Source organism: Rhizophagus irregularis, chromosome 5 (genome assembly GCF_026210795.1).
Source record: "Rhizophagus irregularis chromosome 5, complete sequence".
In the NCBI taxonomy this organism is placed as follows: Eukaryota; Fungi; Glomeromycota; class Glomeromycetes; order Glomerales; family Glomeraceae; genus Rhizophagus; species Rhizophagus irregularis.
In genome coordinates, this window is record NC_089433.1 from 607,090 (window position 1) to 621,824 (window position 14,735).

Below are 14,735 nucleotides of genomic sequence, written 5' to 3' on the forward strand. Positions count from 1 at the left end.
GCCCAAAAAAGAGAGGAGGCAAAAAAGAAAAGAAGGCTGGATTTTAGACCTTCTATTTAGGAAAAGCTTATTGGATATTTGTACTAGGACAAGATAATTGGCCATGAAAACGATTTATCAGTTGACTGGATTCCTAGTATGTTAAAAGATATTAAATGCGCATTATAGATGAAATTTGAACAGGAGATATATCTCAATAATACTTTGGGACATATCAAAGGGAATGTACCGTCTGCTTAGAATGTAATTAGAATTATCGAGTCTAAAATAAGCTAAAATGATAAGTGATAAAAAGCATTCATCCAGTAACATGCCTAGCGACTTGGAGGAACTCAAAAAGATAAAGAAATTAGCTAAGCTAGTGGGATTCAATGAGCAATATTCTATATTGTATAGTGTGTTTTCTGGAGAAATTAAACCGTTAGAGAAAAATTGGATGACTATCATTCCCAGCATGAAAAGCTTAAAAAGAGGACAAATCAACTAGAATGAATGTAAATTGGATGGAAAACGAATTAGAAGATTTGGACGAATGTGGAACTAATGATACTGTAGTTGACTTAATAAATGAAATGGTTCTTTGCAAGAATCAAAATAATAAGTACTGGGAGTTCAGTTCATCTAAGTCCAGCTCATCTGATTCTGAAATACTGATGAGAAGAAAGATTTCATGAAGAAATCCTCTGTGACGTGACCGATATCGACCGTTTGATCCACCACCGTCTTGACTACCCGTTTGACCGGAAAATAATGAAATTTCAGTTTATTATTTTAGGATTTTGATAGGGTATAAATCCTTCTTTATTTTTTATTAAAAAAATAAATTCATTTTGATAAAATATTTTGACCTTTATATTTGGTCATTTCAATGACAAATTTGGTCAAAACTACTGTATATATAGTACCGGAAATAATTCTCAATAACAGATAATAAAAATTTTCTACTATTGATTTGGAAAACAAGGTCTTTTTGATACAATTTAATTTAAAGTATAAAAACATTTACAATTAAATATTAATCTGAAATACTTCATATTCTTCTACAGAACTATTACACTTGATCGATTTTTCATAATAAGTCTTATAACATGCAACCGTAAGTTCATTACCAAATGTTTTAAAGTCTTCCCCACCAAATGATGGACCGTAACCAGAATAATAATATATAGCATGTTTTTCATCTATTACTCGACTTAAAATATGATTTTCGATATCTCCATCATTCTCAAAAGAAAATATAAAACTATCTTTAGTTTCACCATAACGAGATACAGCCGTGTCATTAGAAGCCCATATGATCGGATTATACCCTCCAAAAATTCTATTGCTAAATTTATTTTTAAAAATTACTACAGTATGAGATTGATTATCACAAATTTCATGGAATTTTTTAGGAGTGAGCCCATCACGAGAACCACGAAGAATTAATTTGAATTCATATAATTTTCTTATCTCGTCCGTAACCTCTAATCTATCAATCCATTTTGAGATTATTTCAACATGAACATTTTGAAATGATTCAATTTTTGAATCAATACTTTTGGAACTAATTTCTTTAATTATCTGCGGTTCTACCCTGCTACTTGAATTATAATCATAATTCAAAAAATATTTAAATAAATCATCAAGTAATTCCTCGGGTATAATCTTTTTATATGGATATACCTTATCAAAAAATTCTTTGGGAGTGAAATCAATAAATTTAACAAAAGGGATAGATGATTGTAAGGTATTCGTTAAAGCATTAAAATTATCTTTTGAATAGCTTGAAGGATCTGATGAAAGTTCGGGATTTTGAGCAATACCCCATTTAAGTACATATTCCCAAACTTGAACTCCGCTCATTTGAAGATTATCATGTTGAATAAGAGTGGTCAAAGATTCTTCTGAAATTGAAGTAAAATCAGGTGAACTAAAAATCTTTTCAGGTTGTTTAGATATTAAATCTGTACAAAAGTTTTGTAATTCCGAAAAAGAGTTATTTTCAAAGCTCGTTTGATATATCAAGCTAAAATTTTGTTCCATCCAGTGTGATTCGTTTTTAATCAAAAATGATTGTAAATGAGGAATCAACTCCTGAAGACCTAATTCACTGGCGGTTACCAAGATTTTAACAATATCTAAAGTTTCATATTCTACCAAAAAAAGTCTTCCGCTATAAATATATCTGAATAAAAGAATGATAAATTGAAATTTATGATCTTATAATTGTAAAATTAATCTAAATTTCTTACCTTAGAATTATTTGAAAAATTTCAGGTAAAATATTTGGTAATTTAATATGTGTTAAAGTTTCGTCGGATTTTTTTTTGTTAGTTGACAAAATTCTTCGCAAATAAAGAGAACGAGAACTTAAGATAACCATATGAGCACGAAATACTCTCACGTAAGGGTCATTACCAACTTCAATTGTAATATCATAATATTCATCATTATCATCATCCAAAATACTGAGTAAATTTTGAGATAATTTCGGCAAAAATTTATCGTCCATTTTAATTAGCGCAAGAGAGAATTTAATTTAAAAATGGCACTTAAATCTCGGATACGGCAGATTATAAGTCCGAAAGCCACATTCCTGATTTGCCGATCGGCTGATAATCAAAAGGCGAATTAAGATTTAGTTCGCTTATGCATAGTGCTTCGACCCGGATGAAAACCGTCATCCGGATTACACAAAAAAATAATCCGGATTATATCCGGATTGACCCGGATTTTGAATCCGGATCAGATAATCCGGATAGAAACCGGAAACCGGATTGGATTTACAAATGGTCGGCAATAATTCTGGCCAGAATTCATAACGCCGGCCAGAATTACAAATTGTGTGACATTAAATTTTCATGCCAGCCGATAAAAAATTTTTTGCCCGGTGGCTAAACTATTTTTCCGGTGTCACGTGATGTTAATTTCGGCCAGAATTACAAATTTGGCCAAAATTATCCAAGACTACGAAATTTACATAATTCCAATTTCATTAAATATTTTTATTTAAAACAATTTCATATTATTTCAGCATTGTCTCAGACTATTGCTTAACATTTCTTTGTAAATTAACTAATTATGAAATTTTAAACAAGATATTTTTATATACAGCTAAAGATTACTATAAATAGATGTGTTGGGTTAGTAAGGCAATTTTTAAAGGATTTGTTTCTTCTTTCAAAAATTAAAGAATCATTTGAATCAAATTATATAACACTAGTTTTAATTTTTAAAAAAAGTTGTTATAATTATAATAAATTTATAATATTGAACAATTTTTCATTTAAAACAATACAACAAAATAATATAAAGTTTTTTTTCTTTTGAACGTTTGAATGTGAAATCTAAAATTATTTGTTATTTGTTAATGTATAAATTTAAATAAAATCTGATACAAACTTCAATAAATAAATTATAATTGAAAAATCTTCTTAAACTTACTGTATTAAAAAGTTTAATATAACAAATATAAATTTAATAAATTTTAATAAAAAAATTGGTATTAGGCGCAAAAATAATTAAGCCATAATATCATTTAGATATAGATCTTTATGGATCAGCAAAATTATTATTAATAAAAAAAAAATAATAAAAATTTCATCCGGATTCCGGGTCAAACCGGATATTTTTCATCCGGTTTATAATCCGGATGAAAACCGTGAAAATCCGGATATCCGAAAAAAAAAAAAATCCGGATCAATCCGGATTGATCCGGATACGGGTCGAGGCACTACTTATGCAGTCTACACGAATTTCTGTGCAATGATGTAATCGGCAAGTCTGTGCGACAGGAGAAATGTAGCAATAAATGAAGTTGGATCGAGAAACCACCTAAGAGGCGTATTCATGTCTTAGTCGAACTGTCCGTGTTAACCGCCTCTTCGAGCCGTGAACAGGAATTACTTAATCGAATTGCATCGTTGAAGGAATCGCTTAACAAGTCAGTCCATGGTACTTGGATTGGACACTATTACCCGCAGCAAAATCTTATTAATATCACAGCTGAGCGAGATCAAATTAAATGCTGAAAATAGGCGAGTAGAAGTTCTTAGACAACAATTAAGGAATAACAGAAATCAGAATTTACGGATACAGCGATTATTAAATGAATCTCAGGGAGAGCGGGATTTGGCCATCCTGACATGATACTATAATGAGAGAGATGCATATGGAGATTGTCGGCGAATAGCTCAACAGAGGCAGGCGCGAATTACCACATTATTGCAAGAAAAATTTGCCTTTCGATTATTAAGCCAACTCAGCACAATGGTACTCAAATTGCTGAGCATAGAAGAAATGCTCACAGAATGACTGTACACTATAATAATAATCATGATAGAGAGAGATGGAGAAGAAGGCATGCGGGTTGTACTCTCCAAGCCCGAATTGGAAAGGCCAATATCGGAATGTACAGAACAGTAAACATCTAATCTATTTACCCTTCCTGGATTATAATTAGGAATTGTTAGCTGGATAAGAAAACAAATTAGCTTTCATAATGAGTGAGAGGCGCCGGGATCATAAAAAAAGAATTTAAGATATTGTAGCAGGAAAATAATCAGGAAGGCGCAAATAGGCAAGAAAACAAATTAGTGATCCTGATCACTGATCAGTGAGGGGGCTAAAGTACTGTACATTCTAAGTGATCATATAACAGGAATTCAGTAACTCGGGCTTAAAGCCTTGAAAACAAAATTTGCAATCCCTGGGATATTTTGGCGAATTCTAGTATAAAATAAGTCGTATAGCTAGAGCACAATCGATTGGGTAATACCTAAATCCACTCCCCTCCTGTTGCTGAAAAAATATAAAACTATGTATACTGTATAGACCTACAAAAATTAAAGCCAGCAGCATCTCACAAACTAACATTTTTTCGGTGATACAAAAAGTTATGTTGTACGTTATCTGCTAAATCCACAGACAGTTATTCTCGGTAATTTTTTGCAGATAAATTGACAGTTACCATTTCTCTATTGTACAAGCATAAAAGGTATTTATTTGAGACTTTTGTCTGATTTGGCTTGCCATAATATTGACGAAATATTTAACGACAGATATTCGGAAACAGATATTTATATAATTGAAAACAGATATTTATTTGATTAGAGACAGGTATTTACTTTATTTGAGACAGATATTTACTTGATTAACGACAGATACATATTTGACTAGCGACAGATATTTATTTTATTAAACAGGTATTTTACTTGATTGCAAACAGATATTTATTCGATTGACGACAGAAATTATTTATCTAACTGCTAAATACAATTAGCATTATATCTACTAACTGCTAATAATATTCTCAAGATACAGTAATTACCTGTTAATATAATTTAGGTTAACTGCATCACAAGTAGTAACATCTATTCCAATCTATTTTAAAATTAACATATTCAGACAACAATTACAAAAAAGCAGGGTTTGACAGTTCTGAATATTACGATAGTAAAAACCTAAAAAAAAACATCACCTTTATGAATTATAAATTGTTGATGGACTGATGATGATTTGAATAATGATCAAGAAGATTGAATTTTCGATTCTTTCTTTTTTTTAATATATTCTAATTCCGATAGTATTTAGATTATATTAAAATATTTTATAAATGAAGTAATACAAAAAATCTTATTTTTCATTTTAAATTCATTATACTTTATATTTTGGATGGAATTGATTCTCATCTCGATATTTATTCAGTAGTCGAAGTAACGACTCTAGCATCGCCACCGAAAAGTAGCCGGATTTATTTGCCGGTTACATGTACTATATATCGAACTTTATTTTTCTACAAATAGAAATTTAAAGAATTTTTTTTATAGTCATAGTTTTGAATAATATACTGCGATGTGCTTATGTTTCTAATATAATTATTCCCAATACATTGCATAGTTTGATGATTTTTAGCAATTTAATATCTTTTCATTTTCTCCAATGACAAAATTTGAACATTTTTTAATCATAAATTAAGTGACTCTTCTTTTAAATATGAGTTTATAAAAAAATTATAGCGAAGAAAAGAAAATTTTAAATTGATAATTGAGAATGATTATCCAAAATCACATGTAACTGGCTGGCAATGCTGAATTATCACGTGTACGGTACACTGTACTTTCGCAATTCTAGTCAAGCAGTCAGAAATATCGATGTATATATATACATACACATATATAATATATGTACAGTATGTATAGTAATTGTGCTAAAGTATATAGATAATGAGTATGATATAACCTTCGTTGTATGTATGGTATAGTTTTTTATTTTATACAGTATAGTTTTTTTATCCGTACTGTATAACCACTCTAATCTTTATATTTTAAATAGCTAAATCCCTAACCCTAACCCTAACCATAACCCTAATTCTCCTAACCCTAACCCTAAGTCTTACCCTAATCCTTACCCTAATCCTAACCTTAAAGTAACAGTATACTGTATAAAATTAATAACTACACAGTATAGGCAATAAAAAACCATACCATACATACAATGGGGGTCATATCATACTCATTATCGTATTACCGATTGTGCTATGATGTCCTTCCATATTTGAATAGATTAATTTTCTTATTCTTTTTCCCGAAAAAACGAATCGGTAATATAATTAAATTACAGTATCATATCTATTAATACATTTCCAATAAAAAAAAAGTTATAGTGTTATCATCCTAAAAATTTTATTTGAATTTATTGACAAGATGACAAGATTTAAATTGATCCTTTAACTTATTGATGTCAAAATAATGGAATTTTCTCAAAAAACATGTCATAAAAATTGTATTAATATTATCATAATTTAAGTTTTCAAACCAAAATACAAAAAAACATGAAAAGTATCTTACTGTAACCGCCAATGAAACATTAACTGCGGGAATGCGGGATCATCATCAGTTTAATAAAACTCTTGGTGCGGTATACCGATTGAATAATAAATAAATATTTATTTACAGCTGTTATCATAAGTTACCAGAGAACCCAATAATATAATTTTTACTCTGAGTATTGGAGTATCTCTCGGCATGTGATTTGTGTAATAACCCAAACATTCGAAGTGGACCTTTGACTTTATGCATGATCACATGATCAATCACTTGAAGTGATTTTGACACAATTTTTATACACTTTATTTGATGTTTGATTCTAACATAATTTTTTATACTTTAACTATAACCAACAAATTTATATAAAATAATCCTCTCTTGTTTCGTTCCTTCTCTTCCTCTCATTCTTATCATTTCCAGCGAAGTAACCTATCTTCTACTTCGTAGTTTTCTTATCCCTACCCTTTTCAAAAAGTTTCTTTTAAAAATTATTTTATATTTTATTTAACCTTACTTTTATATATATTTGCTGGTTAAGATACTTTTCTCGCACTCTCTCCCTTGGGGTGAGATAGTAGTTGGGCATAGGTTCTTGCTAAAGTGAATTCGTCCCTAGTATGATTTATAGGCAGAAGTAAAAAGAGGTAAGAGACCTGTTCCTTACTGATAACACACGCGTCATCTCAGGATACCGAATCATTATAATTTAATGGTTAAATTATAATGAGGATCTTCTCTTACATGGCAGAACCATGGAAGTATGTTAAGTGGGATGATTAGTATCTGATTGGCGGCCCCTTATAAGGGTGACCTTATATTCCTTAACTCTACTGATAACTATTTATAAATTACCCTTTTACTAATTTTTCGTTACAGTGACCCGTGTTACTCATACATCGGTTCTTTTTAATTTTATAGGTGTTTTTCTAATAATCGGTGGATCCCGAGTTAAATGCGGGTCAATATGATTGATATTTATTATATTTTTTAATTTTATTTCACTTTTATGAATGTAAAAAAAAAGTCCACTATTATAATATAAAATAAAATGTAGAAGGTAACGAATATAATCACTCAGTTATTTTTAAGATAAAATCTGCACTATGAAAGTGAAATTTTAAGTAAATTATTTATCATAAAAAAATAAGAAATTTTTAAATTTTTCCATAATTTATTTTTTATTGTCAATTTATAAGGTGGGGCAGTCACGTCTTAACCAATTAATTTATTTTTACTTTGATTTTTTTAATTAACGTTATTATTAGAATATACTATGCTATCGTAAGAATTTCGTCTAAATAAGAATAAAAAAAATAAAACTAATTTTATAATAAATTTCATGATATTATACTGTAAATTTAGTTTGACCTGCACTCTGCCTTCATAATTGAATCTATCGTGTTGCTTTGTATTTTTTTTTTGTATTTGATTGTACATATTATTTTGTAATAGAGTATCACTCTTATCACTTTTTGATATCACGTTAACGATGCTGCAATTTCTTTAGTGCTTTTATTAAGATCGCTGGATTATGGTTAGAAATTATTTTTATTATCCAAATTACGAGTATAATCATACAAGTTTCAATTAGCGGTATTGGAGAAATGTCTTGAACAATCCGACAAATATTAACGAGAAACAATATCTTAATAAGCTGTTTACAAATTACTTTTGAAATTGAATTACAATTAAACAATAAACGAACTTGAATAAGCAGTAAAAGACAAATTATAAATAATTTGTTAAACAACACGTTCCAACCTTCTTTGTTTTATCTTGTTCCTTCATTTTTATTCCATATTTTTATCGTTTTCATACATTATCTTCAATTTTTATTTTCTTTTGGGCTTCCTGTTTACTTTCTTCAGCCTCGATAAATTCACTAAAATTCCTTTTAACTTTAATTTCTTTTTCTTCAGTCTTAATAGCTTCAAATTCATTCTTTACAAATTCACTTTTAACTTTCTCCTCAGACTTAGTAACTTCAAATTCATTCTTTATAAATTCATTTTTAACCTTAATTTCTTTCTCCTCAGTCTTAATAATTTCCAATTCGCCTTCTTTTTCTATCTTTATTGGGACATCATCAAGAAGAATATTCCTTGTACGTAACCAACTTGCTGGTCTATAATGAATATGTAAAACAGCAACTGGAATTGTTAAAATACTTTTAAGCATTTTATTTGAAGCCATTTTAATATCTTGACTTTTTTGAAAACCTGTAGAAATTTTTATTCCCATTTCAATTCCAGTTGATTCAGGAACTTGTACTTTTTCTACTTGATTTTTAACATAATTATCCAATTTTTCAACTTCTTCAACTATATAAAAGTAAACTGATATAGCACCAATTCCTCCAAATATTGATTTTGTACTTGAATACTTTATATTATTATTATTATTATTATTTGAATCTACTTCATTATTATCATTTATCCAATTAGTAACATCAAATTTAAATAAATGTTTTTGTCGTTTTTCATCAAAAAATCCATCTTTTCTTGATTTTGGTGTAGATTTTTGAATTTGTTTACAAGTATGATCCCATTTTCCATCAATAAATAATTTTGCTTTAAGTATTATACAAGATGATGATGATGAGAAATGATTAGATGAAGCACCGAATTGTACAACGTAATTCGTTCCAAGTTCTTCAACAGCTGCATAATAAATTTTATCGCTATATACCAAGCAAAAGTTCAAAGTAATTAAAGTAATTTTTTTAAAGATATCAAAAAAAAAAAAGAAAATTAAATATCTTATTTGTATTCTTTTTTTAAAAAAATCAAGAAAATACTAATACTATGTTCTATGTATACCTTTTAATCTTTCTTCCAGTTTTCATATCGAGTACGTATGAAGGTCCTGTAGTCATCTATTGTCATTGGAGAAAAATTGAGAAAATTGATGTGATAAAAAGTTCATAATTACAGTAACTTTTTTTTAAAAAAACAAAAAGATATAACATCATATAACATACGATTCTTTTATTAATATGTTCGCTACATTCTTTTAATGGTTTGTTGTTTACTAATATCTTTAAAGAAAATCCTGAATATATCATTTTTTTATTATTATTAGTAATATAAATGGGTATTCAGTGTTAAAAAAAAAATAAATAACGGAGTAAAGTAAAAAAATGAAAGATTCAAATAAATAAGTGTGAAAAAATTTTTTTTTTTTTGAAACGTAAGCTCAACCTTTTTAGAACATTTAGAACAAATAATATAATTATATTGTGATGACATAAAATAAACTTGACACGTGTTAATGAACAATATATTATATAAAACGCGTTTACATCTGCATGGTAAATCATTATAACACACATGGCATACATGACATATCTAGAGTGATACATTTGCTGTATGTCAGATTGTTTTTAAATTCATTCATTGAAATTATTAGAGTTTGAAGTTGCTATGAAAATTTGAATGATTTTTTAAATGCTTTTTATTTTTTTGGAATACTCGAAAGCTCTCGTAAAAAAATATGGAAGTTAGGTTAACGCGTGTTAAATTAAATTATATCTGATATGGGAAATTTTATTTTATGTGATTTTTAATAAAATTTTACTGCGGTTATTCAAAGATCAAAATTTTTACCATAATATCTAATTAAAAGTTAAAGTATAAATAAAGTTTAAAATTTTCTATTTCTAAATTCTAATCATGTTATGATAAAGCGGAGAAAAAATTTTTAAATCGCCATCGGTGTAACACTGTAACACGCAAGAAAGCACTGAAACCAATCTTAAGATAATAAATTGATATCAAAATATAAAAGAAAGAACAATTGATAACTTAATCGCAAACAGTCAAATCTTTTCAACTCAGCTATTTCATACGAATTTCATAGCAATATCAAATGCCGCCGGGTTTTACAGGTTTTAAGCACGGCAATTTTTTCTATTCTATAATTTCAGTGCTTTCTAAATTCTTCAGTTCTTTTATATTCAAGTCTATCCTTCGTTAATGTACTATAGTACTTTACAATTTGTTCGTATCGATATTGGTATAAAATATTTTAGTTTTTCCTAAATTGTTTGACTTTGATCACATTGATCACGTGACTGTTTAATATATCCACGAGAAATGCTTTTTGATAACGACAGAACTTTAGTACTTTACTAAATGTGTCAAAATGCGAGTTGAATAATAACAAATATCTATATAAAGTATCAAACTGAAATATAGCCACGTGATCTGCATTAATTTTGCCTGAAATTTTATTAATTCCGGTCGAAATTAGGATTAATCAGTTAGTTGCCAACATTGTCAGCCATTTTTACTATACAGAATCCTTTCAGTTGTAATGTATTTTCCTGAGTGGCATAAAAATAAAGTTAAAAAGCAGGATCGGACGAATATCGAATAATATTAGGTAATAAGAAAAAAAAATAGAATCGATTGAAAAAACAAACTATGTATACTGTATAGATCTGCAAAAAAAAGTGGATTATCTGTTATGTTCGCCGCAAAAATTAAAGCTAGCAGCATCTCACAAACTAACACTTTTTTCAGTGATACAAAAAAGTTTGTTGCACGCTATCTGCTAAAAGCACAGACAGCTAATTTTTTCTATTCTTGGTAATTTTAACATTTCTCTCTATTTGTAACACAAGCAGACAGATATTATGATTAACGAAATATTAACGACAGATATTTGAAACAGATATTTGTGTGATCGGGATACAGATATTTATGTGATTGGAAACAGATATTTATTTGATTAGCGACAGATAAATATTTAACTAGAGACAGATATTTACTTGATTAGAGACAGATAAATATTTGACTAGCGACAGATATTTACTTGATTAGCAACAGATAAATATTGACTAGCGACAGATATTTACTTGATTAGCGACAGATAAATATTTGACTAGTAACAGATATTAATTTTATTAAACAGGTATTCTACTAGATATGTATTTGATTAACGACAGATACATATCTGACTAGCGACAGATATTTACTTTATTAAACAGGTATTTACTTGATTACAGACAGATATTTATTGATTAGAGACAGATATTTATATGATTGACATATTATGCAGATATTATATTAAATTAGAGACATATATTTATTGATTAGAGACAGATATTATATGAATGATATTATATTTGATTAGAGACAGATATTATATACAGATTATTATTTTATTAGAGACAGATATTTATTGATTAGAGACAGATGTTATAGTTGATTGACAGATTGACAATAGAAATTATTTATCTAAATATCCGATTGAATTTAATGTTTCAGATTTTTTAATATCCAATGATGATTACCTGTTAATATTCAGGTAAATTAACTGTTGAAGTTCAGATAAATTTACCATATCTGATATCGCAAGTAGTAACATAATATTTCACGTGCATTTACAGATCATTTTTTTTTACTATTTCAATCTATTCTAATCAGGATTTTTTAAATTTTATTCTTTTTTTTTTTAAAAAAAAAAGAAAAAAAATATTTTCAGATTATAATAATTTTCAAATGTTCTTTATGCAATCAACAATTATAAAAAGAAAAGTATGAGTTTTGATAGTTTCCGAATATTATCATAACAATAAAAAAAAAAATCTTACAATATAAAAAAATATTACCTTTGTCTTTTTGATTGAAAACTGTTGAAAAAAAAATTTGTTGGGAACTTGATGATGATCCTGATGATCCCTTTTTTATGGTTTTTATAATTTTGGTTATTCAATTGTTTCATTTTGAAATAAAAAGATGATCAAAAAAAAAAAAGATTTTGGATTTTTTTCGGATTTCTTTTTTTATTTTTTATTTTCTAATTCCGATTATTTTAAAAATATTTTTTTTATTTTTATTTAATAATATTTTTATTTTTATTTTTTTTAAATGAAATACCTAAATAATATAAATTTTACGCCTAAAAGTTAATACGTTTTTGGATTAGTTTCTTTAAAAAAAATTTGTTAAAATTTGGATTAGTTTCTTTGAAAAAAAAAGATTTTAGTTAAAAAAGAATCTCATTAATTTCTTTGAAAAAATCTCTTTTATTTTTACATTTTAAAAATTTTCTTTATACCTTTATATTTTTGGTGGAATTGATTCTCGATGCCTCGATATTTATGATATTTATGACAGTTAGTAACTCTGGCAGTAATAACTCGGAAAAATTCGGACTAAATCACTAGCTTCCGAATACGAAAATTTGTAGATTTATCACGTGTACGGTATACCTTTACTATGAAAAACCTGAAACGGATAACGGATACATAAGATAATCAGTTGCACGTTGGAGAGATTAAACATTTTTATTCCTTTTACCGAAAAAAAAACGAATTTATTTTTTAAATTGATAAATTAAGTTATTTTATCGATAATTAATAATTACAGTTAATATATTTTCAACAAAATTAAAAAGTTCTATATCATTATTTGGCAAGATTTACATGCCTAAAAATTGATCCTTTAACTTATTAATGTTTAAAAAATCGTTACATTTTTAACTTTATTAATATTTAATAATTATTTTTTTAAAAAATATACAAATATACAAAAATATTAAAAAAAACACCCATGAATTTTCTTAATTTGGTGATCCATCAGTAAACCATTGGACAAAAAAAAAACAATTTACTCTTTTAATACGTGAAAAAAAAAAACTTATTCCTCATCTAATCCTATTCCTAACCCTAACCCACATGCCTTATTTCTTACCTTTTTTTAAAAAATCCCTTTTCTTCCTTTTTCTTTTTTTTTAGAATTTGATTATTTCCTTAAAAAAATTTAAATTTTGATTATTTCTTAAAAGTAACTTTTCTTTGTGCTTTTTTTTTCTTACCTTTTTTTTTAAAAAAAATCTCTTTTCTCCCTTTTTTCTTTTTTTTTAAATTTGATCATTCCTTTTTCCCGCTTTCCATCATTTTCTATTAAAAAATTCTATTAAAAAGTAAATATTTCATATGCTTTTTTGTTCTTACCTTTTTTTTAAAAAATCCCTTTTCTTTTATTTTTAAAAATAAATTTGATTATTCTTTTTTGCCGCCAATGATCAAATTTATGGTTTACCGACAGTTCACCATACTAAAGCTTATTACTATAACGGTTAAGCTATCCCAAAACCCCCAAACCTCAAATTATCATTTCGCCACCGATTATTCTTATAATAAATCATTATCATTTATTATACCAATAACTTAAAGTTATTGTAACTGCTCTTAAGAGGATCCGAGGCTTGTGGAGTTTTTTTATTCAAAGGATGCCTGGATGCCTTGCCAGAGCCTTGCCGGCTTGCCCCAAGAAAAATCTTATTTTTCATACTTACTAGGAGAGATATGTGTAGTATGGTTCCAAACATTCCATATTGTTTCGTATGGTTTCGTATTTAGCTTGACATTCTTAATGTCAAACTCATAATGGCAATTGTTGTGGTCAAATTTGCCATTTTTCAAAATGACTTTGGTTATTTGCGCTATAAAATTTAAAGAAAGATTGACACCATTAAAAGTCATCTTAAGTATCATTTCAAATGACCCTCGCCAACGCTGATATGATCATAACGCTGGTAGGATCATTGTAATTTAACACAATGTAGAGGGGCTTAATAGAATATCTTATTTTCTTTTCACGATCATATATATATACCTGTCCGCACTTATATAAATAATGATTTTTTGGGACAAATTAATTTTAATAAGTTGAGTAACAAAAAAAGATTTTATTGAAAAAAATATATATATCATGTCTGATATACAGTGACTATACTATATCCGTTAAATTACTATAAAAAATTTTCTTTCCAATACTTATAATAAAAGCATTCGTAATCATTGTGTTAAATCAAGATAAACTATTTAATTTGAAAATTTTTTTTAATTAGATGAATATATATTTACGGTATATACATATAAAAAAATTTTTATTTAAAAAAAAACATACCTAATTT

General features: G+C 27.5%; 4 protein-coding genes across 5 annotated transcripts; 1 reads left to right on the forward strand and 3 right to left on the reverse strand.

The window, feature by feature from the left end:
• Nucleotides 1–277: 277 nt before the first annotated feature.
• On the forward strand, nt 278–487 carry OCT59_024686 (uncharacterized protein; the record flags this gene model as incomplete). The annotated part of the gene is made up of 1 exon (XM_066133245.1): nt 278–487. The coding sequence occupies one exon, from the start codon at nt 278–280 to the stop codon at nt 485–487; it is 210 nt and encodes a 69-aa protein (XP_065991607.1).
• Nucleotides 488–949: 462 nt separating this feature from the next.
• On the reverse strand, nt 950–2,506 carry OCT59_024687 (uncharacterized protein). 2 transcript variants are annotated; one of them, XM_066133255.1, is made up of 2 exons: nt 2,235–2,506; nt 950–2,135 (listed from the first exon to the last, which is right to left on the reverse strand). In XM_066133255.1, the coding sequence occupies exon 2, from the start codon at nt 2,023–2,025 to the stop codon at nt 1,009–1,011; it is 1,017 nt and encodes a 338-aa protein (XP_065991609.1). In that variant the 5' UTR covers nt 2,026–2,135; nt 2,235–2,506; the 3' UTR covers nt 950–1,008. The 2 variants fall into 2 exon arrangements, with proteins under 2 accessions (XP_065991609.1, XP_065991608.1); XM_066133254.1 differs by having other exon boundaries at nt 950–2,167; nt 2,235–2,502.
• A 6,115-nt stretch (nt 2,507–8,621) lies between these two features.
• On the reverse strand, nt 8,622–9,873 carry OCT59_024688 (uncharacterized protein; the record flags this gene model as incomplete). The annotated part of the gene is made up of 3 exons (XM_025325037.1): nt 8,622–9,489; nt 9,629–9,684; nt 9,790–9,873. The coding sequence occupies 3 exons, from the start codon at nt 9,871–9,873 to the stop codon at nt 8,622–8,624; spliced, it is 1,008 nt and encodes a 335-aa protein (XP_025183244.1).
• Nucleotides 9,874–13,268: 3,395 nt separating this feature from the next.
• OCT59_024689 (uncharacterized protein) lies at nt 13,269–14,108 on the reverse strand (the record flags this gene model as incomplete). Its single annotated transcript, XM_066133261.1, has 3 exons — nt 13,269–13,565; nt 13,632–13,668; nt 13,980–14,108. 3 exons carry the CDS (start codon nt 14,106–14,108, stop codon nt 13,504–13,506), a joined length of 228 nt encoding a protein of 75 aa, XP_065991610.1. The 3' UTR covers nt 13,269–13,503.
• Between the last annotated feature and the right edge of the window lie 627 nt (nt 14,109–14,735).